This window comes from Planococcus citri, chromosome 1 (genome assembly GCF_950023065.1).
Source record: "Planococcus citri chromosome 1, ihPlaCitr1.1, whole genome shotgun sequence".
In the NCBI taxonomy this organism is placed as follows: domain Eukaryota; kingdom Metazoa; phylum Arthropoda; class Insecta; order Hemiptera; family Pseudococcidae; genus Planococcus; species Planococcus citri.
This window is the reverse complement of record NC_088677.1, coordinates 3,863,636-3,890,231: the sequence shown is the minus strand read 5'-3', so window position 1 is coordinate 3,890,231 and position 26,596 is coordinate 3,863,636. Positions and strand designations below refer to the sequence as shown.

Here is a 26,596-nt window from a genome sequence, read left to right as displayed (position 1 = left end):
ACTTATAACCTTAACAAAACAATGTGCATCGTGCATCGTGCAGTTATAATAATACTCGTAGCATCAAGCCAAGCCATAAAAATATGATTAGATGATTGTCATAATATCGTGCAGCAATTTAGAAAATGGATTAGTGAAAGTAGGTGCTCTTATTTTTAGAAATTAGAATTAATATTAATTGTTAAAAATATAAATTATTTATGTACATGGATTTTCATATTGCTAAGGGGTAGGCCTAAGTCTAAAGCAAAAAGCAAATATCTTGGGATTATTTGAATGGAAACCAATAAACCGATTTTTTTTCAATTAAAAAAAATCGTCCACTGTTTTATTTATTTTTTAATTTATTTAGCTGAGAAATCAATTTAAATTGTCTGGCCTAACGCTATTTTCATCTCTCAACCTGGAACGAGCTGTTATTTCCAGCCTATTTCGAGCAACGATCAATAATTATTTGTCCAAAAAAAATCATCCATGATCCAATAATATTTTTTTTTGAATTTGAGCATCACCCCCCCTCCCCCCCCCCCGACTGGTAAATTTTCCATTAGACATCCTCGAACAAAATTTCATCATTCTAAACCAACTTCGCTCGACCTTTTCTCGTCAACCAATCAAAAAAAAATAAAAAAATAAAACCAAGTCTAGCATCCGTGTTTTCTCGACCAATCGAAGCACTCGAGCCTCCGCGATAAGACCCTAACAACCAATCACCGATAGCATCAAAACACTCGTATCCTACAAAACTTCAATTTAACTTCATTCATCTCGAGTAATTCACTTTTAACCAAATAATTATCAGCAAGTTTACAACTTTCATTCAAAAATTACCCCTTACTTCACCCTTTCACTCGCCTGAACTGCAAGTTGTAAAAAATGTCGACCTAGTTAGCGTAAAAAATACGACACTGGGTCGAATACGAACGTTACGAAAACTCCATTTTATAAGCGAAGACGAACACCAATAACAGAGTTGTCCTTGAACAATTCTGATACGCCATAAAAACTGTTTGAAAAAGAAAAACAGTTGTAACTGTTAACATCCACTCGTAATCGATGGTATATATTTTGTTTACGTTCATTTTTAATTATTTGCAACGAAAATTTCATCGTTTCGATGTTAAAAATGTCTAAAAAGTCGCGTACAAGTGTATCGAGTGGTAGAAAAACACTTCTAAAGTGATAAAAACACACACCAACCAGGCCAAGTAAAATCTTAGCTAATAGTGAAATTTTTTCATCATAGTTTACATCCGAGGTATAGATAATTTGGCTGGATATTTTTTTTTTACCAAATATAAATTAATCTTAGCCTATAAATGCGAGCACGAAATTCGTATAAATAATCGGTGGTACTATCGAAATATCGTCATGTATTCGTGGTGTTTTCATCTACGCTAATAGTTAGTTATACCTAAAGGTGCATTATTCAAAACACATAAACATCGAAAAGGTAAGATGGAATAGTTTCGAAGTGAGAATATTTACGATAATTTAAACGTTAGTTTGTTTCATTTAGTCGACTACTCGAGTAAAAAAGTAAACCAAAATAATCTTAGAAATTGAGTATTTTCTCGATAAAAGTAGATATCAATATGTATGTAAACAACCTACATAAATACATTTTGATAACCGTTTGGAACCTAAAAAGAATCTGGAAACATCCTGGAATTGCTTCGATTAGCTCATTTTGACTAAAAACCTACCTAAATTGGCAACTTTCGCGCCTAATTTAAAATTATAACGACTTTGGAAGTGTACAGCATCAATCCTGTATTGATATCTAATCTCTTGTTATCAATAATTTTGACGCGACCATCGAAGCTTTAAATAGTCAATATCCCAAAAAGTGAAATTAATTTGATATTTAACACAAAAAACTGCAACTTGGGTGAAAAAATCCGACTCCTATACGAGATACGTGTAAATGATGAATTTTGGCGCCAATTGCCCATTATCACATAGTACGCTGTAAATAATCACTATAGACGAGTTACGTAGAATTTCGATGAATATTGTTTCTATATTCGATTTAATAATGGTTATTTTTGTTTTAATTTTTTACAGGTAAGATGGAGTATGGTTCGAGAAATCTAACTTAATCCAGATCAACAGCATTTTAAAGTATCGACCTGAGTGGTGACGAAAAGTGACGCAACCGTTTATGTTTGAATTCGAAGCCTAGCCTACTTTTTTTATTCTCGTTTCCGCTGCTTTAGCATTGCGATGGCTTTAGATACATTGAATAGGATATGTCGACGGGTTTGACACGAAAATTGGGAAAAAATTGAGCAATTTTTGTACCTGTTGTGTCCTTTGGCTATAAGTTATCACTCAAAGTAATTGGAAAATGTCGACGAATGCTGCTTTTCGAGCTTATACGACGTGAATTGGGTAAAAATCGTAGGAATTATGGAACCCAATGGTCAACGAAACTTGGTTCAGGGATGAAAAAATAAGAATAAGGGAAAATAATGAGGAAATAGCCCATATTAAAAAATTAGGAACGAAGTAGGCGTCAACTGGAATTCCTATGAACTCGTGTACAGCATATGGAGGGGCCTCACAGAGGATTTAGTCAATTTGAGTCTCGTGTAGCTATTTTGTTGATTTTTTTTCTCAATAATCGAGCTTTATTTGAATTTTTTCAGCTTTCAAAAGGATCTTCACAACTCATCAACCTTAAATTGAGCAGAAATTTGGCTCAATGAGGAAGCACGTCATCGGTATCTCACTTCAGAGTGCAATTTTAGGCTGGATAAATTGATTTTTTGATTTTTGAAACACTTGAAGGAGCATTTTGAAATTTCTGGAGAGAAATGAACTTTTACTAAGGGCTGCAGATCGGTTTAAAAGTGATTAAAATCGATTCCAGAGGTTGACTTTAGGAGTAGGGGAAGTTTTGGATGATTTTTTCTATCAAAATTAGGCTATTTTATGATTTTTTTCAAGTCTGGAATTTCAACTAGGCTGTAAAAATAGCCCTCATCGATTTACTAATAGAATGTCGAACTTACGATAGGATTAAATTTTCAGCAGGTAGACTCGATCACAGCACGTTCTAGAGCAATTTAAAATTAGTGGAGAAACGTTGAGGCTTCAAATTGGCTCAAAAATGGTCGAAATTAAGTTTTTTTTAAAAAACTCAATTTTCAGATTTTTATCTCGAAATTGTCCTTTTTGAAAAATAATATACCGAAGGGTTATTTTCATTATTTTCAAAAAATTGTCAAAAATCGAAAAATGAACTCGAGCAGCTCAAAATATGGTTTTCAGGTGTGGATGACATGCTCTTTCAATGAGACAAATTTTAGTCCAATCGAAGTTGGCGTATGGTGAAGATCCCCTTGTCAAGTTGATAGGAGATATCAATAAGCTATTTCTATGTAGCATTTTCGAAAATTCGACAAAAATAAAAAAATCTTCTCGGGCAGCTCAAAATTTAGTTCCTGAAGCTGAGGAAATATTTTGAAACTTCCTCTTCAATTCTTGGTCATTATTGCCAATTTAAAAAAAAAAAAACGAAAAATTTCACGAGTTGTTGGTTATTTCTCTGGAATTTTTGAAATGAGCAATTATGATAAAAAAATTGGCACTACTGCTTTTTCAAATATTTTCTCGGTTTCAGAAATGATTTTTTGATATTTTGGCACAATTCATGCGAAATATTTGCGAAGAAAAAATTACCAAAATACGAGTTTACCCAAAAATAATGGATTTGTAAATTTTCAACTGCTCAGTAGGTAGTCGGGAAGCCCACTTCAGGATAAATTGCACCCCCCCCCCCGTCGATTCTCCGGGGCAATTTTTCTCTTAAAGGGGGATCCTAAGGGACATTTCTAGCTCTTGTACTCAAAAAAAAATTGGCCCTACTTACAAAATGGCGGCCATTTAGATTGACAGGTGAGCCGAAATCGCAGACTTTGCGTTCAAACAAAGGACTAGCACAACATTTTTCAAACTGTACAAAGGTAGATCGAAAGATCAAACAAAAATTTATCACCTGTAAAAATTTCAAGTACTAAAGTGCGTTTTCTGATTTTTGGTGAATTTTTGAAAATCAAATTTAGGTCAAAAATGAGGGGAAAAATCAAAATTTTACTAAACTAACCAAGAAAGCTGAAATTTGGGATATACCCTATTTTCGACATGCCAAATCGATTGAAAACTGTTTCAAACCGTTTTGAGCAGTTCTGGAGCCTCCAGCAGATTTTTAAAATTCGAAATTTCCACAAAATTCCATCAAATTGGAGTTGTAGAGCTGAAATTTATTCTAAACACTAATTTCAATACGCTACGAAGTACTGCAGGTAAATTTCAAGTCGTTTTTGAGCCTCCAGCGACTTCTTGAAAATTTCTGAAGCCTCCAGCAGATTTTTTAAATTTTAAATTTTCACAAAATTTCATCAAATTGAGATGGAAAGCTGAAATTTACTCTACACTCCAATTTTAACACTCTCTGAAGACGACTTCAGGTGGGTTCAAGTCATTTTGGAGCCTCCAGCGACTTTTTTGAAAATTACTGGAACCTCCAGTGGGTTTTGAACTGGAAATTTCCCCAAAATTTCATCAAACTGAGATGGAGAGTCGAAATTCATTCTGCAAACTAATTTCAATACGCTACGAAGTTGACTGCTGGTGGATTTCAAGTCGTTTTGGAGCCTCCAGCGACTTTTTGAAAGGTTGTATGGCGTTTTTTGGAAAATTAAAATTTCCTTAAAGTAGCTGGAAGCTTCAAAATCAAAACCATTTGAAACCACTATGTACCCTGCGAAGTAAACTTCAGCTTGCCAACTCCATTAGATAAATTAATGTTGGGGAAATTTCAGGTTTCAAGAACCTACTGGAGGTTCCAGTAATTTTCAAAAAAGTCGCTGGAGGCTCCAAAATCACTTGAACCCACCTGAAGTCTTCTTCAGAGGGTGTTAAAATTGGAGTGTAGAGCAAATTTCACCTTTCCATCTCCATTTGATGAAATTTTGTGAAAATTTAAAGTTTCAAAAATCTGCTGGAGGCTCCAGAACTACTCAAAACGGTTTGAAACAGTTTCCAATCGATTTGGCATGTCGAAAATAGGATATATCTCAAATTTCAGCTTTCTTGGTCAATTTGGTAAAATTTTGATTTTTTCCCTCATTTTTGGCCTAAATTGGATTTTCAAAAATTCACCAAAAATCGAAAAACGCACTTTAGCACTTGAAATTTTGACAGGTGATGAATTTTTGCATGATCTTTCAATGTACCTTTGTAAAATTTGAAAAATGTTGGGCAAGTCCTATGTTGAAACGCAAAATCTGCGATTTCGGCTGACCTGTCAATCAAAATGGCCTCCATTTTGCAAGTAAGGCCAACTTTTATGTCCCCTTCAAGAAAAAATTTGTCCCGGAGGATCCGCGGGGGGGGGGGTGCAATTACTCCTATTGTCATATGCCGGACTACAACTTTACTGTACAGTTGTGAAGTTAAAATATGTAGCCATTTCTTTAGGTCATGGTTCCAGTACCAGATCGTGGAAGGGGTAATTTTGGCTCAATTTTAAAAAAATATTTATTTCACTAGGTATGATCAAATAGTAGGCAGCGTCCCATTGATAAAATAACTCATTAAAATATCTCATATAAATTTCATAACACGACATACGAGACCTAATTCTGGTTCATTTTTTCGATATGTTACAGATGATGGACCTAACAAACGTAAAAGACATCGAAGAGCTGGTCATTTGCAACCTATGCAAACAGAAGTTCAACCACCTGGACTTCATACCGAAACTATTAACTTGTAAACATTATTTTTGTCTATCGTGTATACGTTCGACGATGATGAAAGGTATGGAGGTATTCTGCGTGAATTGCTGGAAGCGGACTGAATTAGAAGAACAAGACCCCGAAGTGTTACCTACGTATAATCCAGTATTGGTTTTATCCACCAGTTTATCGAATATTAAAAATTCCATTAATGGAGGCAACAACGTTCCTACAGTTAACCACGAGAGTATACCGCCGGATAAGGATAAAAAAGTGTGTTTGTTAATTCATCGTAATAATATTTCGAATCGAGTGCTTATATACCTATTTAAATTATACATATTTTTTGCATGAAAAAAAAAGGTGAATGGATGAGGGTACGAATGAAAAATAATTGTAAATAAAATATTATCGAGTTATTAACAGGTAACTGGTGTCTTTGAGAGGTTCTACGAAACAAAAAATTTATGCGAATGAATCAATAATTATTATCAAGATTATTCGCAAACATTCAAATAGGCCTACATGTCTAGAAAATTTCAAAGAGTCGAAAAACCATTCTCCTTTATAAACGAAATTCACTGAAAAAGATGCGAGAATTTTCGAGAATTCTAATTTGCAAAAACTGCGATGAAAAAAAAATGTACAGCTCAAAATGTGCATGAAAATATTTCTAAAAAATCACAAGCTGATTGACATATTTGACAAGATGAAAAAAATTCCAAATCGAAACTTTCAAAAATGAACTATAAGATCAATTTTTCAATTTAAAATGAAAGGATGGAGTGATTAGCGAGGACAGGGTTGTCGAAAAATCACGTCATCAATTCCTCAAGTTTGATAAGATATCACGATTCAACATTCAGAAACCATTCGTTCAAATTAGGAACAAAAGATTTAAAATAATGCTTCGCAGTGAAATGCTTTCGCGCTTAGTTTTTATCTAAACCATTTTTCATTCATTTTTTCTACTTTTGCTACCAACAGAGACGATATTATTTTGCCTAATCTTTATAATAATGATGATTTATAAATTACAAACTGAATCAGTTCCTAAATTTTCCATAATCAAACAATCATTGATTTTTTGATGCACACTCGCAGTTCAATTTTCAAATTCGAAAAAATTATCAATTTTTAAAACAAGGTGTGTTTTTACTCGATTTTTTTCGACCATATTCATGCAAGTAAACTACAGAATTTTTTTGATAAAAAATTCGTAGAACAATACCCCCCCCCCCCCCCCGTTAAAAAGAAAATATTTCAAAAAAAAAAAGCTAGAAAACTTCAATGCATTGTAAAAATTAGTTGTTATCACAGTTTTATGCCTTCCTTTCATTTTATTTTTTTTTTTTTTCAAAGTACAGTTGCTCACGTGGTCTTGCGAAGTGTGTTATTCAGTTAAATATGGTTTTACCAGATGTTCCAAGAAAAAATCGTTTTTAAAGTTAGGAGAATGTTTACTTCAGTCTTCGACCATACATTCTACATAATAGACTGGCACAGTAAATGTTCTCACACACGCACACAATGCATACGCTTATCAGTAGTAGAGAATTCAATATACGTCACACTAAAAATGGCGACGTTTTATTCTGAACAAAATGAAAATACCATCTATGTAGTTCATCGTTAAAACTTTTCCATCTACAGATGTCTGCCAGATTCTCAAAATTAAAAATAAAATATCAACTTTTCTACAAATGAAACATTTTTCATCCCCCCCCCCCCCCACAAAAATCGAAGAAACTAAAAAAAGTGAATTAATTTTTTTAAGAGATATCAAATTAATACAGGTGTTCGCAACAGACTTTATTCTTTTTCCTTTGATTCTGTACTGCTTTTTTGCCAATACATATTGTACGTAAAAAAATCGCCAGAAAATGCTGCTTTTCGCAAAACTTGCCAAAAAGTCCTGTTTACAGCCAAAATGTCAGATAAAATCATGTTTGTATTTGCAAGAAAACATCAGAAAACCTTGCTTTTGCCAAATTAACAAAAAGTAAGGAGTTCCCCTTGAATTACCACCTGTTTCATCCAAATTGCTAAAAAGTTCTGTTTTCAGCAAAAATTCCAGAAAAATCCTGTTCTTCACAAAAATAGTGAAAAAATCTCCCTTCTATCAAACTGATCAAAATACCATATTTTTTTTCCAAAATTGTCAAATGGTGCTGTTTTTAGCCCCCTCCCCCCCAAAAAAAACAAAAAAATCCTGTTCTTCGCACAAATTGCAAAAAAATTTCACTTTTTCGCAAAAGTAGTTAAAAATCCTCTTTTTTCCAAAAATGCCAAAAAAAACGAACTTCTTGCTGAAGATGCCAAAAATTTTTACTGTTTTTTTGCCCAAAATTACCAAAAAACAAATGTAATGCTTTTGACCTAAATTTCTAAGAAAATTATGTTCTTTACAAAAATCATCAAGAAGCTGAATTTTTCTGCTAAAATTTCCAAGTCTCATCTCTCTCTTTGCCAAAATTGTCAAAAAGAAATTCTGTCTCAACCCAAAAATTCTGGTTCAGTTGAAATTTGAAATATGAATCCAGTTCTTTATAAAAATACCTAGTCAAAAAACAACTGCACTTTTTTGCCTCAATTACCAAAAAAATTCTGTTTTAGCCAAAATTGCCAAAAAAAATTGTCCTCCTAAAATTTCCTGTTTCCTTCAAGAGTTTCACTTTCTACAAGGTTTTAGCCAAAATTTCTAAACAAATTCTACAAAACCTATTTTTAACCAAAACCTGTGATATCTGAAAATATCATTTTTCATTAAAATTGCTGAAAAGTTTTATGTACTTTGTTTCGGGCAACATAAATTCAAACAGTATTACTTTTTCATAAAAATTACCAAAAAAGTCTTCTTCTGGCCAACATTTCTAAAAAATCCTGTTTTTCACAAAAATTGTAAAAAAATTATACTTTTCAACCAAAATTTCCAACATGGGTCATCTCTATGCTAAATTTATCAAAAAATGCGGCTTTTGTCTAAAATATTGTTGTTTTTTTTTGCCAAAAATTTCTAAAAAACAAAAAAAGAACTTTACCACCAAAATTGCTCAAAGCCCTGTTTCTAGCCCAAATTTGAAAAAATCGCGTTTTTTTTTTTAAATTATTGAAAATCTTCGACTTTTGGCTATAAAGTAAGTGACCAACAATTTTCTTTTTTAAATTACTTGTTTCCATCAAAAATTTCAATTTTAGTCAAATTTATCAAAAAAAAACCTGCTTTTTTCAACATTTCTGGAAAAAGTTACTTTTTTTTACCAAAATTACTAAAATAAAATCCTTTCTAAGTCAATTTTTTTCTAAAAAAAAAAAAAAAAAAAAACTCCAAAAAATCCTACTTTTTCGCCAAAATGTCTAAAAAATCTCTTCCATTTCTGTTAAAATACATATATCACTGATTCATTCAATTTTATTAAAATTACCAAAAAAAAATCGTTTCAACCAAAATTACTAAGAAAAATCTGTTCTTTACTTTTCAACAAGTTAAGTTTTTTTTTCAATCAAAATTGCCAAAAATTTTGTTTCTGCCTGTTTGATGAAATTGAAAAAAAAAATGAGTGACATGTTGGCAAGTTGGCAATTTTGAATGTTCAATGATAAACTGACAACTCTAAAATTTCTAAACTGTGTTTAAAATTGCTAAAAACCCTCTATTTTTCAAACAAAATTTCTGAATTTTTTTTATAAACTCCTCTTTATTTTTTTGAATTTTATAAAACTCTTTAAAATCAAAATCACGTTATATTTTTGATCATTTTTCATCTATATCTTTCAATATTTCCAGGATTTTGTAGTTGGCATTTTCAAGATCCCCCTCCCCCTCTCTCACTCTATAGAATTGGTTTGTTTCGCCCCTGCCACAATTGTAAAAACTCACTTTTTTAAATCAAAAAATTCATTTTAGGCAGAATTTTCAAAATTTTGTTCTACAAATTGTACCAAGATTTCCAACAAAATCATTTTTTTCGCCAAAAAAATCGTGTTTTTGTCAAAATCACAAGTTTTTTTTTAGTAAAAATTTTTAAAAATCCCCTTTTTTCATTTTTATGGTCAAACTTCAAGTTGAAGAGGTTTGTTTATTCTCTTTTTTGAAAACGTTGACTTTTTTTTGGTTGAGAAATCCCGACTTGAATAAATTTTGACCCGACTTTAGATCAATTTCTTTGCCCAAAGTTCTACCTTTCTTTGTTGCCCTGCATGTTGGACACCAGTGTTTGGGTGCAGGGGGGGGGGGGATTTAAAAAAAATGTCTTTTTTCTTTTTAGAAAAAATCAAATTTTGAGGAAAACATTGAGAATAATTGAGAATTTTGTTGTTTTACAAAAAAAAACCGAACCAATGAAAAGGGAATAGATCAACTTCCCTGCCCAAAGTCCTAAACAATCTTAATATAAATTTTTTTAATCCTTTAGAAAATGGTAATCCAATTTTATATCAACATTTATTTTGATTTTTTGGACATGCAGAAGTTTATATTTTAATTTTACCAGGTTTTGGAACTATATTTCAAATTATAAATCAAGAAAGAGGAAAAATAGAAATTTTCAGAAAAATTGATATAATTCTTGCTATAATTTCAATTGGAATTTTAGGTTTTATTGTATGAACCCATCATCCTTTGCTTTTTGCATGGATGTTGCAGATCTGTGTTTGAGTTCAGGGAAAGATTTTTCTCAAAATGTCTCAAATTTTGAGGAAAACATTGAAAATAATTAAGAATTTAGTTCGTCTCTATACGAATAAAAACCCAAACCAAAAGGGAAGGGAAGGATTTAAAAAAATAGCCATTTCATTCGTACCTCATAGCTTCACTCTGATCAAGTTGGTTGTATTAGTTTTGAGAAACCGTATTCTAAATTTGAAAAAAAATAATCGGAAAACGAGTGGACAGCTATGAATTGAGAATTAGATTTTATGTTTGCAGATGGACACGTGTCACGCTCACAGTATGCCGTTATCACTCTGGTGTCATACTTGCTTCATTTCGATATGTCGTTTGTGCGCATCGCAGCCGGAACAAATGCATCTAACACACCAAATAATGTCTCAAGAAGAAGCCAAAGAAAAATTAATATCAGAGGTTAGTTCGAAACTTGTCTCTTTCTCCCCCCCCCCCACCTCACATATTGTACCTTTTCCACCCTCTATTCATACTCTAATCTGTGTATAATTCTCAGGTGCAAACGGAAACAGTGGCCATAGCCAAGCTGGTAAACGAGGTGCAGCGTTTAGTCTCGCAACAACGACAATTCCTGCTAAAAGTGCACGAAGCCTGCATAACGTTGAAAGCTTTCATCGAAACCGATCTGCAAAACGGTCTAATCGTTATACCGGAAGTAGACGAAGCTCGAACACTCCTAAACCGTACGCAAATCGATCTGGGCCGATTGGACGAGCTGAACGACGTCCAGCTCCTCTACTCGAATCTGGTACTGGAGAAACAAAAGCTGCAAACCAAATGCCAAGAGATGTACATGCAGTGTCGTATGGATGCGCTGATACGAAACGCCAACGTAGTATTCGATTTCAGCCTGATCAGGCACGTGCTGGATAATCTGAATTCGCCCGATTCCAGCATCTCGCAGCAGCTCTCGCAACACCAGACGAACGGCGCGCCTTTGAACAATCCTATCCTATTTCTAGCCAACTACTGTATGTCGCAGCTGTACTCGCGACACGTGGTCTCCAAACAGCAACAACAGCAGCAGCAGCAGCAACAGCATCGTCAGTGTTTGCAGCAGAATGGTATTGGTTCAGGAGTGGAGTTCGTCTCGGTCAAATCGCCTTCGCTGACACCGAGTCTGTACGGTGGAGGTGGTCCGGCATCGACCACAGGGGCAGAGAATTGCGCCACTACTTTGCTAGCCTTTAACCCAACCATACAACCGTTACCTCCTCTGCAGCAGCAGCCGACAGCCGCAGCATTGACCATGCAAACGATAAGTCCGTCATTTGTCATATTCTACTTCAACGTCGAAGTGAACGGATCACCTTTCGGGCGTATTTTGATCGAGACCAGGCCGGACGTGGCTCCCAAAATGGTACGCAATTTCTCGGCGCTGGCCAGCGGTGAGATGGGCTTCGGCTACAAGGGGTGTCTGGTGTTCCAATGTTGGGCCGGCGAGTCCATAATTACCGGTGATTTCGAGCTGAACAACGGTCGCGGCGGCAGATCCATCTACGAAGAAGGATTCTTCATTCCGGACGATACGAAATTCCCAGCTACCAGAGGAGCGGTGGGTATGCGACGAACGCAGAAGAAACACGATAGCTTGGGCATGGTCGGATCCCAGTTCCGAATCATTCTGCAGGAGATGAAAGGCTTCACAGCCATATTCGGTCACGTAGTCGAAGGTCTAGATTTAATCGAGAAAATCGCCACCTTCGGCGACCTAGCCGGCAAACCAACGAAATCCATAGTTATAGCCAGCTGCGGTAAATTATAATATCCTTCAGTCATCAGCAGTGCTGCTTCGAAAAATTTATAATCGCCCGAGCTTAATAATTACACAAAATACATACAATTTTCTTCGTACTTCTCATTTACTACCTATTATTCGAGAGAGATATTCCAACTCTCCTACTTTCTGGTCTCATCCTATTTATCTCTATATCCTGCTCCTTTATACCTACCTACTACATACCATATAATCGACACACATTATCCAACCATACAGTACATATACGTACATATAATATAGGTAATTTTTTTTCTTTTCTAGCCGCGCCATGCTCTTTATTACAAAAGCTTTACTATTATTACTCGTACGTATATAAAATTGTGTATTATCGAGAGAGACAATTTTGTTCATTATCATTCTACATTTTTTCCCTTCATTTTTATTCTATCATATTTTTGTTTTGTTTTCGGAGTTCGATGAATCGGTCATCGAACAAGACCACACAACATAACACGCCAATATTTGCTTCTTTATCTCTCTCTCTTTCTCTAAGTATATATTTTTTATTCCGTACTTAAATATTCCTCCGGGGCGAATTCGCGACCAACGCCATTTAATTGATACTATACGAATGAACGGATAAACGCGTTTGTTTTATCGTATTATATTAATAATAATAATATAGGGATTATTGTTCTTTTAATATTATAATATATTTTGTTGTATGTACTTTGATCTCAGAAACCGCGCGAATCCGCGACCACGAACCGTTTACCTTATACCAAGATCCTCGAATCGAATCGTCGCGTGTAATTTCCTTTTTCCTTTCGATTTTTTTGCGTGTTAATTTTTCGTTTCTACTAAGACGTTAGTAGTTGTATAATCGTGTACCGGTGGCATTGTATGTGTGTATAATTTGTATTACGATATCAAGTATGTAATATGCGCTATTAAATATATTATGTAATGTATGTATTCCAAATACCTATAATATTGATCGAATAATTGAAAAAAAAAAATCTCAACTTTTTTGGCTATTAAATTACGTGAACGTTTGATGAGAACCTCGAGTGAGGAATGAAAAATTTCGAAATTTGTTCAAGTGAAATAATACTTGATTTTTTTTGGCAAAAATTGGCTTAAATCATTTGACCAAATCGTATGAACAATCATTTCAAGATGAAAATTACAAATATTTCAAAAATTCGACTCTGCTTCACCCTCCCCCTAACCCTCCCTCCTCTTCAAGATAAACGATGATTTCCACGTACCAATGTTAGAATGCAAATATTTCAAAATCAAAACATAAAAGATGTAATTTTTTTCAGTAACCCTAAATCTGAATACAATAAATTCAAAACTCCAAAAAATGAAACAATCAATTTGTCCCCTCCCCCACTTCTTCGTTAAGCTGAAATTCATTTAATCCAAATCAGTTGTAATGACTTTGACTTTTTAAAAAAAATTTAAAAAAGAACGTTGAAGATTTTTTTTTTTTTAAATCCCAATTTTATTGATCAAAATTACGTACAAATATGTACAATTTGAAAAAAATCAGACCACCCACAATAAAAATCTGATTGGGATTTCCTTTAAGTAAATTTTTTTTGAAATTGATCTTGAAAAAGCAAAACTCACAAAATGAGACATGGACATTTATTTTTAAAGTGACAAAATTTTAAATTTTTCATTCAAAAAATTAATGTAATTGGGTGTTTTTTTAAAAATATCAAAGAGTGAAATTCGCGATGGTTTTTTTAGTAGGGGGGGGGGTCAGATCTCGAGGAATTATTATTTTTACATACCATAACCCCCCCCCCCCTTTGACCGTTCTTTGAATACATTATAGAAAAATAAACTCTGAAAAAAGGCTCCCATGCATCTCTCAAGTTGTTAGATTTTATGAGAAAATACTTCCATATTTTTCCCCCTCAGGTTCAAAAAGTTTTTTATAGATTTCAATTTTTTATTTCTTATTTTGTTTTTGTTTTTTTTTTCAATTTTTGGGGCCTTTACCTATACATATAAATAGGACTAACATTATTTTGGGGACCGAGAAACGATTTTTCTTAAAAATGAGTTTATTAAAAAAATTCTGACACAGAAATGTGAAATTTTCAACCTAAAATGAAAGCCTGACAAAATAAGAAAAAGTTGTTTTTAAAAGTTTGACATAATTTTAGCAATTCTATGATTTTTTTCAACATGTTTGAGAAATTAATCAAAATTTTTTCATGTTTTCAGGTCTTATACTTATAACTTCAAGAATTGACCGAAATTTTTTTCAAGTTTTCAAAAATCAAATTATTCCCCCACTTTACGGTTGTAATAATTTTGTAATTATAAACACCCCCCCCCCCCAAAATGTCAGAAAGTGATCATTTTTAGGCGAGATTTTTTTCTCGAAAAGGGAATTATCAGAAGAATTTTGACCCAGAAAAGAAAAAATTTTCACAAAAATTAGATTTTTTCAACTTCGGAGGAGGAGAAGCTTCCAAGCACAACTGATTTCAAGTTTGAGGCCAAAAAATCTTTTTCTTCAGTTTTTTTTCACCATAAAACCGAACATCATTTTTGAGGGGATGTTTTTTTCTTGAAAAGCGAATTATTTCAAAAGAATTTCGACACAAAAATTGGATTTTTCAACTTTTTTGAGAAAGGGAGGGGGAGGGAGCTTCCAGGCACAACTTGATTTCAAGTTTGGGGGAAAAAACCTTCAATTTTTCAATTTTTTTCACCATAAAACCAAACATAATTTTTTAGGGAGGGGGGGGTCTTGAAAAAGGAATCATTCAGATAGAAAAAATTTCACAAAAATTGGAGTTTTCCAACTTGAGGGGGGGGGGGGCGGGCGCGAAGCTTCCAGGCACAACTTGATTTCAAGTTTGAGGGCAAAAAATCTTCAAAGTTTTTTTTCACCATAAAACCGAACAACTTTGGGGCTTGAGAGAATGAAAAAAAAGTCTAAAAATGTTCACAAAAATTGATAAGAATCTTCCTAATATTCATTTCAAGCTTCAAAACGACCAAAATTGTCACAAAAACTTCCAAAATGGCCAAATTTTGAGATACATATTAGAAAATGAACAGTCAAATTTTTAGCAAAATTTTATTATTTAAAAAATTAAAAACTAGATTTTTCAGTGTAGATTGAAACATTCTAGATATTTCAATACTTCTCAACCTGTTTTCAAAATCTCGAACTGACAGAGACAATTTTAGCAAAATCTGACGCCCCCCTCCCCTCAATCCACCAACAATTAAAAGCATGTGTAACAAAAGTTATTTCTTGACATTTTTCCTACGATTTCACTTCCTACAAAAATTTATGTAATTTGAAGCAACCTTTGGCTCGAAATTTTGAAAATATCCCTCAAAAAATCATGAATTTTTCAATTTTTAATTTTTAATGAAAAGTTTCAAGAATACAGCAAAGTTTCTCTTCATAAAAAGAGTTCATAACGAAATTTCCTTTCAAATGAGGTACATATCGACCATCCCCCCACTTAGGGGGCACTCACCTCACTTCACCTCACCTTCGCATTCCAAATATTGGCCACAAAAAATTCAATTATAAACACCCCCCCCCAAAAAAAAAAAAGTTGATAACAAATCACGATAGTAAAATTTAATTAGGATGTATATTTTTTCAAACTCCTCATAGTAAAATTTATTGCCCCAAAAACGGCAAAAACAGACTTTCAATCTACTTTTTTTTTGAAAAACTTTGACAATTCATCATCATAACCGAAAATTTCCACATCACGATAAAATTGTAGAAAAAAGGACGAAATAATGTGGAAGAAGGGGGAGAGGAGAATTTCGATCCAGGAAAAATTTAATTTCGAGATTTGAAATTCTGAAAAAAAAATTGGTTGAAACCAATATTTTCAAAAAATAAAACACGAAGGGCAAAGATGGAAAAAATTTAAAAATTAGTTGCAATTTTGTTTTGAAATTTGAAGGTGAAAATAAGACATAAATTTTTGTGAGGGAAATTTTGATTCTGCAGTTTTCTACTTTTGATTAAGACTATAAAACTGGATTTTCAAACGAAAAACTTGAAAAAACGTCAAGTTCTTATTCAACATTATTTAGAGAATTTTCTTCAGTTTTTCAAAAATTCCAGGATTGAAGTCGAATAAATAAATCAATTTAATGCAGTTTCACGAGACTTGTGATTTTACTAACTCGAAATTCTAAAATTAAAATTTTCGAATTCGAAACCCCTCGTCTTCTCCTTCCCCCCATCCCCCCTTATAAAACTCACCCCCATTTCTGCTTCAAAGAGCAATACACCTCAAAAATGTAAAAAAATTATGGATAAATTTTGAAAATGAAACAAAGTATCCAGAATTTGAATTTTCTTTCGAGTGAAATTGTACCTAAATTAATTTTCCAAATAATTCTTTACCCCCCCCCCCTCCTCTTGACCATAACCAACATCTAAATCATGAATTTTTCAACGATATTTTCGAGAAAAAAATTTCGTTGAGTGTCCTGAAACTAAAATAAAGTTTTCAAGATATGATTTTTGTAGGGATATTTAAGGGTTGCTTCAAATAAGATTTTTATGAGAAGTGCAGGCTAATTGTAGAAGAGATATGTTGATGAATAACTTCTATTCAAAAATTTTTGGCATATTTCATAGAAAAGGTGGAAAATTGAGGGTAAATCCTTAGAAACTTGAAGGAGAAAGGGGAAAATTTACACCTCGACTAGATTCTAAAACTAATCTATGCAATAAAATTCAAGACATTTCAACAGTCTGGATGATTTTTTTTAATGGTCAGATGAACAAAGTTGAAATCATTTTACGAAAAGCTTTATTTTTTCAATTTTCAATTTTTTCTCTCTAATTCGCGATTTTTTGAAACAAAATACAAATATAAATCCGTTTATCGTCATTTTAGTCGCACTCGCTTACGCATTTTCAATCAAGGCTAAAATTTTGATACATTTCATCACTTTTCGAGTTTGTTATAAATTACTAAAATATTTCCTATCGTTGACCTAAAAACTGCAACCAAACGACTTATTCCTTTTTTTTCTCCATGGAAATAACGAACATAATCTTTTTTTTTTCTTTACGTATGTTTTATCATATTTTACTGTTATTATGTTATAATAATATACAATTCGTATAACGTTCGCATTACCATAATATAATATAATATTAACGTACCGCTCTATAAAGAAGCGGTATTTTCATTTGTTTTGTTCTTTTTAATTTATCTTTCTTTTTTTTTCAGCTTTTAATTATGTACTATTTTAATATGATTGTATTAATTCGTTAAGCGTATAATGGTTTTATTATTAATTTTATTCGATGTAGTGATGGCAACTATTTTTTTCCTTTCGTTCTTTTTTTTCTCGTTTCGATTAAATTATACACGAATTTTACTATAATAATGCGGCATTTAAGATTTTTAAATGTACATATTCACGTCACGGGGCGACATATTTTAATATTCCAAAGCACAACGTACGATGTACCTTTTCTTAAATATTTTTTTTTTCCTCCTCCATTTTATATTCTAGATTTTACGAGGGGTACTTATTATTATTATTATAGTTTTATATATCGATGACGATGATGATCGGGTTCCAAAGAACGTAATTTTTGTATAATTTTCAACATCGGTGTGCTTGTTTTTCGATTTTATAGTGTTATGGTTTCGGTTATTCGAGGGTAATTTTTTTTATTTGTGAGTGTTCTTTTTTGAATTGAGACGATCACGAACGCGATTGAAATCGAAGTGAAGAAAATGACCCCGATTTGGCTCGTCCATAGCTAAATTTCGAGTTTAGTTGGCCAAATACCTACTAGCGTAAAGCCTTCTATGGTAAAATGATCTTGAATACGAGAGACGTCTAGTTAGCGGTGCAAAGTGAACAATTTGGCCTTTGGGATTTGTGGGGCAGCCCTCTTTGCCACCGCTAGCGCTATTTAAGTTACCACATTTTACCTAGCCGTCCGCGTTTATTTAGGTTTTTCCGAGCGAAATTTTGCTTTTAGGAGCTTTCGAGTTGGCCCTCGTCCCCTTCCCCCCTCACTATTCCGCCTGTTCTCGTTTCGTTAGTTGCCTTTGTAATTTAATTCTAAGTTGTGTATACATCTTTTATGTATTGGTGTACGAATGTAAGCGTTTTTACGAGTGTAATACCTACTTATTTAGTAAGCTGTGTTGTTATACGCTTAAGTTTTAGTAAAATTAAATGTCTCGTATTTTATCCCCCGCCCGGGCCCCCGGTTTCTTACGCCCTATTATTCCTATTTTTTCTGCCCGATTTTTTTTCTCGCGCTTCTTATGTTTCTTTTATATAAATATCTAATATTTAAAAAATGTTGTATTACGAACGCGATAAAGATATAAAATTTCGAGCTATAGTGAATTCAATAGAATCCAATTTCGTTTCCTTTTTTCACCCCTTTTTCACCACAACTCGGTACGAGCCTTTTTCTGATTACTTCTTTAATGATGAAAAATTAAAAAAATAAATAAATGTGCCCATATTTCTCTCACTTTATGGACCATTGGACCATGTAAAAAACAAAATTGATTTTTTGCCGATTATTCAAGTTTTTGGGTTGAATTTCTCCTCTTTAAAATATCAGATTTGCAGGTAAAACTACCAATTCGTACACATATTGAATTTACTATACTCGTTATTTATATATTGAATGTACCTTAAGGAAACGTAAATACGATATACGTTAAAAAGTATTTAAGTCGATGCGATAGAAACGATTTTTTTAAACGCGGTTATAACGATTATATGACGATTTTTGTCCTTTTTTTTTCTCTTTTTTTTCTTTTTTTTGTTAGTTACATTATTATAGTACTACGTACGTTTTAGATTAATTATTAGAAAAATCATTATTTTAATTGAATTTTTATTTCGTATTTGAATAAATAGCTGGCCTACGCGTTTTAATATTGTGTTCGTATAATTTTTTTCACTGTTTCTTCTGTTTGGTGGAGAGAAATCGATATCAAGTATATCAAGGGAACGAAGATTCAAACGAGTCTTATCTGTTTGGTTTCAGCGATAAAAATCATGAAACGAGAAATAAAGAGAAGAACATAGAAAATTGGGAGACAATGAATGGTCATGTTCTTCCCAGTGGAGAGCAACAGACCCCCCCCCCCCCACATCTCACTCAAAACATCGAGGTAATAAAATAAAGGAAATCGAAGAACAGTCTGTCAAAAAATTTCAAATTTCTGTATTCATTTTTTTGAGAGAAGAGAAGAGGGAGAGGAAGATCTACTCAACACATATTAGAGTCAAAATTTATCAGTTTGTTTGGAGGGGGGAGGATTTAATCAACATAGACTCAAAACGAAATTTATCACCTCGAATTGGAAACTTTTCCAAAAAAAATTACAAAAACAAATTTTATAATTTTCAGAAAATTTTCAAAGTGAAAAAATTTACAGTTTGATTTTAAAAAGTGAAAAAACAGGACTTTTTGGGAGGAAAAAACACGATTTTGAGCAAAAGGTTTTGGCAAATGTTAGAATGGAGGGGGGGGGGAGGCGAGAATCTAACCAACAAATATTCGAAACGAAATTTATCGACTCAAAATGGAAAAGTTTTCCGAAACAAAACTACAAACATTCCGTATTTTGACATCTTTAGAAAATAAAAAATGAAAAAATTGATACTTTGATTTAAAAAAGTGGAAAAAACAAGATTTTGAGCGAGAAGAATCGAGTCAAAATATTTCGAAACAAATTCTACCAGGTTAAAATTGAAAATTCCCCCTCCCCGCCACAATGTATAAAACAAAACATGAAAAAAAAAATAAAACTTTGAAATCTGAATTTGGAGAAAATAAATGGAAAACTACATAGTGACGTAGTTTTGAAAAAACAAAACTTTTTGAAACTTATAGCAAAAAATTTTTAAAAAAATAACAATGATTTTGAGTGGGAAATTTTTTCAAATGGGGACAGAAAGGAGAGAAGGCCCAGGGGAGATGTTTCGAATTAAAAGCACATTCAAGTCAAAAAATTTTCAGGTTATTAGAAATTCCTTCTCCCTCTCCCCCTCCTCCATAAAAATAAAATAAAATACAAAGGGGGACGATGAATGGTCATGTTCTTCCAGTGGAGAACAACAGACCCCCCCCCCCTTCAATCAAAACATCGCAAATAAAATGAAAGAAGTCGAAGAACAGCCTGTAAAAAAAATTTTTCAATGACTGCGTCAAAATTTGATTTAAAAACAGGAAAAACTAGGACCTTTTGGCACTTTTTACAACCAAAAAAAAAAAAAAAAAAGACTAAGCAGGAAATTTCTATAAATATTCAATTTTATTAAGAGAAGAGAAGAGGGAGAGGAAGATCTATTCAACACATATTAGAGTCAAAATTTATCAATTTGAAATAGGAAATTTTCCAAAAAAAAAAAAAAAAAACTACAACAACGAGACAAAAATTCAAATTTTGAAATTTTCAGAAAATCCGGAAGTGAAAAAATGTACAGTTTGATTTCAAAATTGAAAAAACAGAACTTTTTGGCTTTTTTGGCGAGAAAAAACATAACTTTGAGCAACAAATTTCGGCAAACGTTGGAAAAACATGACTTTTTTGCTATTTTGGCAAGAAAAAAAGGTGCCTTTGAGCAGAAAATTTCGGAAAATGCTATAATGGAGGGAGGGAGGAGAGGGGAGGGAAGGGAGAGAGGATTTAAATATAATTTATCAGCTCAAATTGGAAACTTTTCCGAAAAAAATTACAAAAATTCAAATCTGATAATTTTTAGAAAATTTTTGGCTTTTTTGGCAAGAAAAACAAACATGACTTTGAGCAAATTATTTCGGCAAATGTTATGACGGAGGGAGAGGAGGGGGGGAGATGATCTAATCAACAAATAGTTCGAAACGAAATTTATCAGCTTAAAATTGGAAAGTTTTCTAAAAAAAAAATTACAAAAATTCAAATTTATAGAAAATGTATAAACTGAAAAAATTTACAGTTTGATTTCATAAAGTGAAAAAACAGGACTTTTTGGCAAGAAAAAACGTGACTTTGAGCAGAAGATTTTGGCAAATGTTGAAATGGTTGGGGGGGGGGGGAATCCAACCAACAAATATTCGAAACGAAAATAGATTCAAAATGGAAAACTTTTCCGAAAAAAAACTACCTACAAAAATTCCAAATTTTGACATCTTTAGAAAATAAAAAATGAAAAAATTCATACACTGATTTAAAAAAGGGAAAAACACAATATTTTGAGCACGAAATTGATGCAAATTTCCAGTTTTTTTTTAATATAAAAATGAAAAAAGTAAAGGGAATCGAGTCAAAATATATTCGAAACAAATTCTACCAGGTTAAAATAGAAAATCCTCCCCCCCTCCCTCCCAAAAAATATATACTTGATACAAAAAAATGAAAAAAACACAAAACTTTTTGAAACTTATAGCAAAATTTTTTAAAAAAACAACAATAATTTTGAGCAGGAAATTTCTTTAAATGGGGACAGAAAAGAAAGAAGGGCCATGGGAGAGATTTTGAGTTGAAAGCACATTCAAGTCAAAATTTTTTCAGGTTATATTTCCTCTTGCTCCTCCTCCTCAAAAAAAAAAAAAAAAAAAAAAAAAATACAAAAACTCGAAAAAAATAAATGCAAAATTTCTTGGTTTGATGTAAAAAGTGGAAAAACGTGACTTTTTGGTAATTTTGATAAATAAAAAAAAACATGACTTCAAGCAAGACATATTTTTGAAGTCACAATTTATTAGAGGGAAATGAGAATAAAGTCAAAATTTATTCAAGACATAATTTGTTCAAGCCAAAATTAAAAATTTGTCCAATAAATGAAATAAAAAATCAAAATTTTGAAATTCGGAGAAAATAAATGAAAAACTTCAAGATTTAATTTAAAAAAAAAAAAAAAAAGTTTTCCTCAAATATTTCAAGTTGAGAGGCGAGAGGGAGGTGAGAGAAGGGGTCAAAATTCATGTTTCAAAATTTCAAAATAAAAGAAAGCAGAAGATGAAAAATTTCGAAGACTTATTAAAATATGGAAAAAACCAAAACGTTTTCGCAATTTTGGCCAAAAAAAACACAAATTTTTCAATAATTTTGTCAAAAAAATACACTTTTTGGTAGCTCTGGTAAAAAACGGATGGAATTTCTGACAGATTTCATTTTAAATAATGTAAAATTCTAAAAGTTGAAAAAAACATCAAAAAGTTTAATAAAAAAATTTGTGAAAATAATTTGGGCAAAATGCAAAAAAGCAGCTGTGAAAGAGAGGGGAGCCTGGGTCCAAATCGGATCAAGTCAAAAGTTTTCAGTTTCAAAAGAAGACTTGAAAGAAAGAGCAAAATTTAAAATTTAGAAAGATGAACTGAACAGGATAAATAAAAAATTTCGAAGTTTTATTCGATAAACAAAAAAAAAAAAAAAAAAAAAACAGAAAAATTACAAAACAAAAGATGAATGACCAAAATTCTGCAATTTTCGCAGCGAAAAATTAAACTGCCAGAAGTGATACTATTTTACACGAATCATCTTGGAAGATTAATTGGAATAAAATTCTAAAAAAAACAATCATTCACTTGAATCAAGTCAATAATGCAGCAACGTCGATTTCCCCAAAAACTCAGCGGTTTGGGCCAAACAATTTAGGGAAAATAAAAACTCGAAACAAAAGAATACGACCTTAAAGAGACACAGCCTGAGATCAAATAAAAAGGTAGTAAAATAAACAAAGAATATCGCAGAAAAATGAATACGAAGTGGATAGTTTCAATTAACACGACAAAACAACTCGAATTGAACCTCAAATTAAAACAACTACAGAATGAGACCGAACATCTCGTTTCGAAATCACTTCGTAAAAACGATGAAATTACAACAAAACCGACAGAAAATCCCAAACCTCACCTTCCATAACGGTTCGAATTCATCTTCATTTAAAAATAAATCAAAATAGTTTTAAAAAATTGGGGAAATTACCGCATTGATACGAATAAAGCATTAACAAACGACCAAGCAAACAACCACTACCAATATTATTGGATTTGATATATGGAATATCTCACCTTATAAAATACATCCGGAACGTACTGCTTATCAGATGACTCCCTGATGAATCCAAGTTCAGCTGCATCAACTGTAGGCAACAAACAACCATCTCTGACCAACGCCATACACTGATTCGAAACACTGTATCCTTCCATATGCACTTGATTCGTAGCATCGCCTAAATACATTACATAAATTGTTAGAGAGAAAAAAAAAACAACAACTAAAATTATCAACGATAGGAAATTTCCACAGGGTCACGAGTCGCAATCGAGTCGTTAAATTTACTTACCTGTCACACAGAGGGTTACAAATTTCGAACCGAACGAGCCACCAGGTGCGAAACGACAGGGATTCGGATGCAGGTTTTGAAAATGACCAGCCATGATGCATTCTTGTGATGATAGAAAATGACTTTCGATACCTCGTACACATTTTACCTGCACAAATAATATGAAATATCGCAACGTTAATATAGGAGTATTATTAATCACGTATCGAGAACTCGATTCGCGGCCAGTTGTTCGAAATCAGAAATCAAATTGTCAACAGCCAACGTGTAGTCGACTCGATTATACTTTATCTTAATTAATGAAAAGAAACGTAATATTAGTACAATGAAATCAAGTCGAACAGAAACAAAAACGTTTCTCAAGACTCAAGGACAAATTACGTGTACATTTTCGAACAAATAAACGAATAAGTACGAGTGAAAAATAATCGAGTAATTTTCAGAAAACGCAGATGAATTAAAATATTACCGTTCCTCGTTGAATATCATCAGCGATAAGATCGGTAAAGATCCAACCGACTCTCTTCAATCCTAACTTTTGAGCTATTTCTTCAACGATCATTTCTTTATCGTCTGGTAACAATTTAATGCTATCTCTAGTACTCTCCTAAACGTTGAAAAAACAAATTAAAATATTACACTCAGAACTCGATCATTTCAGAGGAAAACCCTTGGAGTAAAGCTGACCTGAGGAGGTTCGTAGATAGCAGCAACTGTAGCTCTAATGCCCAGAGGAACATCCGAATGTATCTCGTATTTACCATACAGATAACCGATCCTTTGGTGACCGCTGGATCTCCAGTAGTTTAAGAAATTTTCAACCAGATGCGGATTTTCAAACATAACATTATCTACGTGTCTGTATATCTATAGTTAAACAGAAACACAACACACGAGAGTTGATAGTGATACGATGACGAGTTCGTTAACGATAGAAGTATTCTAGTTACTTGTCTATTAAGAGTGATAGCGCTGGGTTGACATTTTGAGCAGATTCCTTTGGGCCATGGAGGATGATCTTTGCATCCTGGCTTAATTCTACAACTGATATCTTCTAACAGGACGAACTTCCCTCTGAAATATCAAAACAAAGGTTATAGTTACGTACACATTGGGGCATTGATAAGGTATTGAGATCGAATTACCTATCGACTCCGGCTGTTAATTTTCTTAAATAAGAATGAAACGACATGTGCTTAATATTATGCTCGGTTAGATAAGCTTCATCGAACGGTTCCAACGACGAACAATGAACGCACTGTGCTTTAGTCCCATGACGACATCTACTCAACAAAAGAAAAATCAGCTGATTAAGTCTACGTTCTTCAACGATCAAATCAGAATAGAATCAAGAACCGAACGTACAATTTGGGATCTCGTTGTCTCTTGACTTTACCATCAGATTTCCATAACAACTGATCGACTTCGTCTTCGGCCGAATTATTATTACTAGGAAACGTATTGGCGGTGGACGTCGAACTAGACCCATTAGATGAGTTTCCGGCCGATGAACGCGAAGGTCCGGCTACACTTTTACTGTAAAAGCTCGCTTCGTCGAGATAATCCGCATTATCAAATATTACAGCTCCGTTCAAAGGTTCCAAGTACAATAAATCTCCGTGTTTTAAACCAGCCGAAGAGATTGTTTTCGTTCGCGATGAAATGATTTCGCCTTGATGGCCTCGATTCGTGAACAAAGCGAATGCATAGCTGGATAACGAGAAATCGTCGTGAACCTACGAACACGTGGACACATTGTATAATATACTAAACTAGTGACGAAGATGATAGTGCAATGAGAAGAAAATAACGTACTTTATCGTATAAAGTTGACGTCGAATCGTTGGCATCGATTTGCAATCGTTTCGTACCCTCTTGAGATTGTATTCTTAATAGCTGTAACATGGCAGTGAATGGAATTAATCTCGAGTAAGTATACTACGTATATATCTAAGCCACAAAATGTGGAATTATTCGCACCACACGAGCGATATGAATTACACAACGAACGATGCAAAAGTGAAATATTTATAGCAACTCGGTCTCTCAAACAATCAACAACCAACTGTGGCTTATAAACAAGACAGTAAAATGCTCTCGATACAGAGAAGATGAAAAAAAATTAATTTAAAATACACGTGAAGAACACCACGTAAAAGTAATTCGTCTTCGATACAAAGAATTATGCCCTAATTGTTCAAAAGTGTATTGTCATTCTGAATGAAATCATAATCGTGATTACAGTTTCATAACAACTGCTGTACGAACCCGGCTACGTAAATTATTGATAATAAAGTAGTACAATATGATATCTTACTATTGATTTCGACATAGTTTATATTTCCCATTAAAGTTTTACATGAAATTTTTAAACTCGAGACGTTAATTTTAGCATAGAAAAATATCACTGTTCGGATAACTTTTTCCAAAATTCTAAATCTTTGTACATTGATAGAAGATCGCGAAGAATAAAGTGAAGAACCGGACTTTGCTGAATTCACAACACACTCGTTGTATTTTGCATAGATATGGATTGAAAACTGGATTGACAACTTGCAGTGATGGGAAACTGAAACTGGAACTGAAACCGAAACTGAAATAAAGAAATTTTGATTTTTGAATTTTGAAAAAAATACAAAAAATGAAAATTTGCAGAACTGAAAGTGAAACTGAAATTGAAAACCGTGGTCAGAAATGAAACTGAAACCGAAATGAATTTTGGTTTTCATATTTTCAGTTCTTTGGTTTTGACTTTTGTTTTGTTTTGGTTTATTAAAAAAAATTGTTATTCCCCCTTTATTTTGATTCATGAAAGCTTCAAACTTCCAAAATATGAAATTTTTCAGGTTAGGAAAGAAATAGAAATAAATTGACAATTGACACGAGTGAACAAAAATTTGTATTCCAACTTTCAAGTCTTCAAGAGTTGAAAAACAAGTAAAAAACAATGTATTTTTGCCTTTTTGGGTCTATAATTTTAAAATTTGACTGATGAGTTTTTTCTTCAAATATCAATTTTGGAAAAGAAAAGCAAACAGACCTGCAAAGGGAGTGCAGATGCTCGTTTCGAGAAGTAAAAACAACGTTTTTTCAGGTAAAAAATGT

The 26,596-nt window shown here is 32.9% G+C and overlaps 2 protein-coding genes across 4 annotated transcripts in view; one reads left to right on the top strand and one right to left on the bottom strand.

The window, feature by feature from the left end:
- Npl4 (nuclear protein localization 4) overlaps positions 1–25,971 on the bottom strand; it is a 31,958-nt gene extending 5,987 nt beyond the window's left edge. Inside the window, exons 1-9 of the mRNA XM_065363935.1 lie at positions 25,809–25,971; positions 25,307–25,387; positions 24,857–25,227; positions 24,637–24,774; positions 24,442–24,565; positions 24,179–24,358; positions 23,961–24,098; positions 23,492–23,639; positions 23,217–23,377 (exon numbers count right to left, since the gene is read on the bottom strand). Of these exons, the coding sequence (XP_065220007.1) occupies positions 23,217–23,377; positions 23,492–23,639; positions 23,961–24,098; positions 24,179–24,358; positions 24,442–24,565; positions 24,637–24,774; positions 24,857–25,227; positions 25,307–25,387; positions 25,809–25,823 (1,356 nt within the window). The 5' untranslated portion in view covers positions 25,824–25,971. The remainder of the gene's footprint in view (positions 1–23,216; positions 23,378–23,491; positions 23,640–23,960; positions 24,099–24,178; positions 24,359–24,441; positions 24,566–24,636; positions 24,775–24,856; positions 25,228–25,306; positions 25,388–25,808) is intronic.
- LOC135845415 (uncharacterized) lies at positions 990–19,090 on the top strand. Of its 3 annotated transcripts, none has more exons than XM_065363955.1 (4): positions 990–1,258; positions 5,679–6,020; positions 10,660–10,830; positions 10,928–19,090. In XM_065363955.1, exons 2-4 carry the CDS (start codon positions 5,679–5,681, stop codon positions 12,194–12,196), a joined length of 1,782 nt encoding a protein of 593 aa, XP_065220027.1. In that variant the 5' UTR covers positions 990–1,258; the 3' UTR covers positions 12,197–19,090. The 3 variants fall into 3 exon arrangements, with proteins under 3 accessions (XP_065220027.1, XP_065220037.1, XP_065220020.1); XM_065363965.1 differs by having other exon boundaries at positions 991–1,453; positions 10,675–10,830; XM_065363948.1 differs by having other exon boundaries at positions 991–1,453.
- Positions 25,972–26,596: the final 625 nt, after the last annotated feature.

Coding starts and splice junctions, on each gene's coding strand:
- LOC135845415 (XM_065363955.1), top strand. CDS start 5,679: ATGATGGACCTAACAAACGTAAAAGACATCGAAGAGCTGGTCATTTGC. Junction 6,021..10,659: donor CGCCGGATAAGGATAAAAAA/GTGTGTTTGTTA, acceptor ATTGAGAATTAG/ATTTTATGTTTGCAGATGGA. Junction 10,831..10,927: donor AAGAAAAATTAATATCAGAG/GTTAGTTCGAAA, acceptor TATAATTCTCAG/GTGCAAACGGAAACAGTGGC.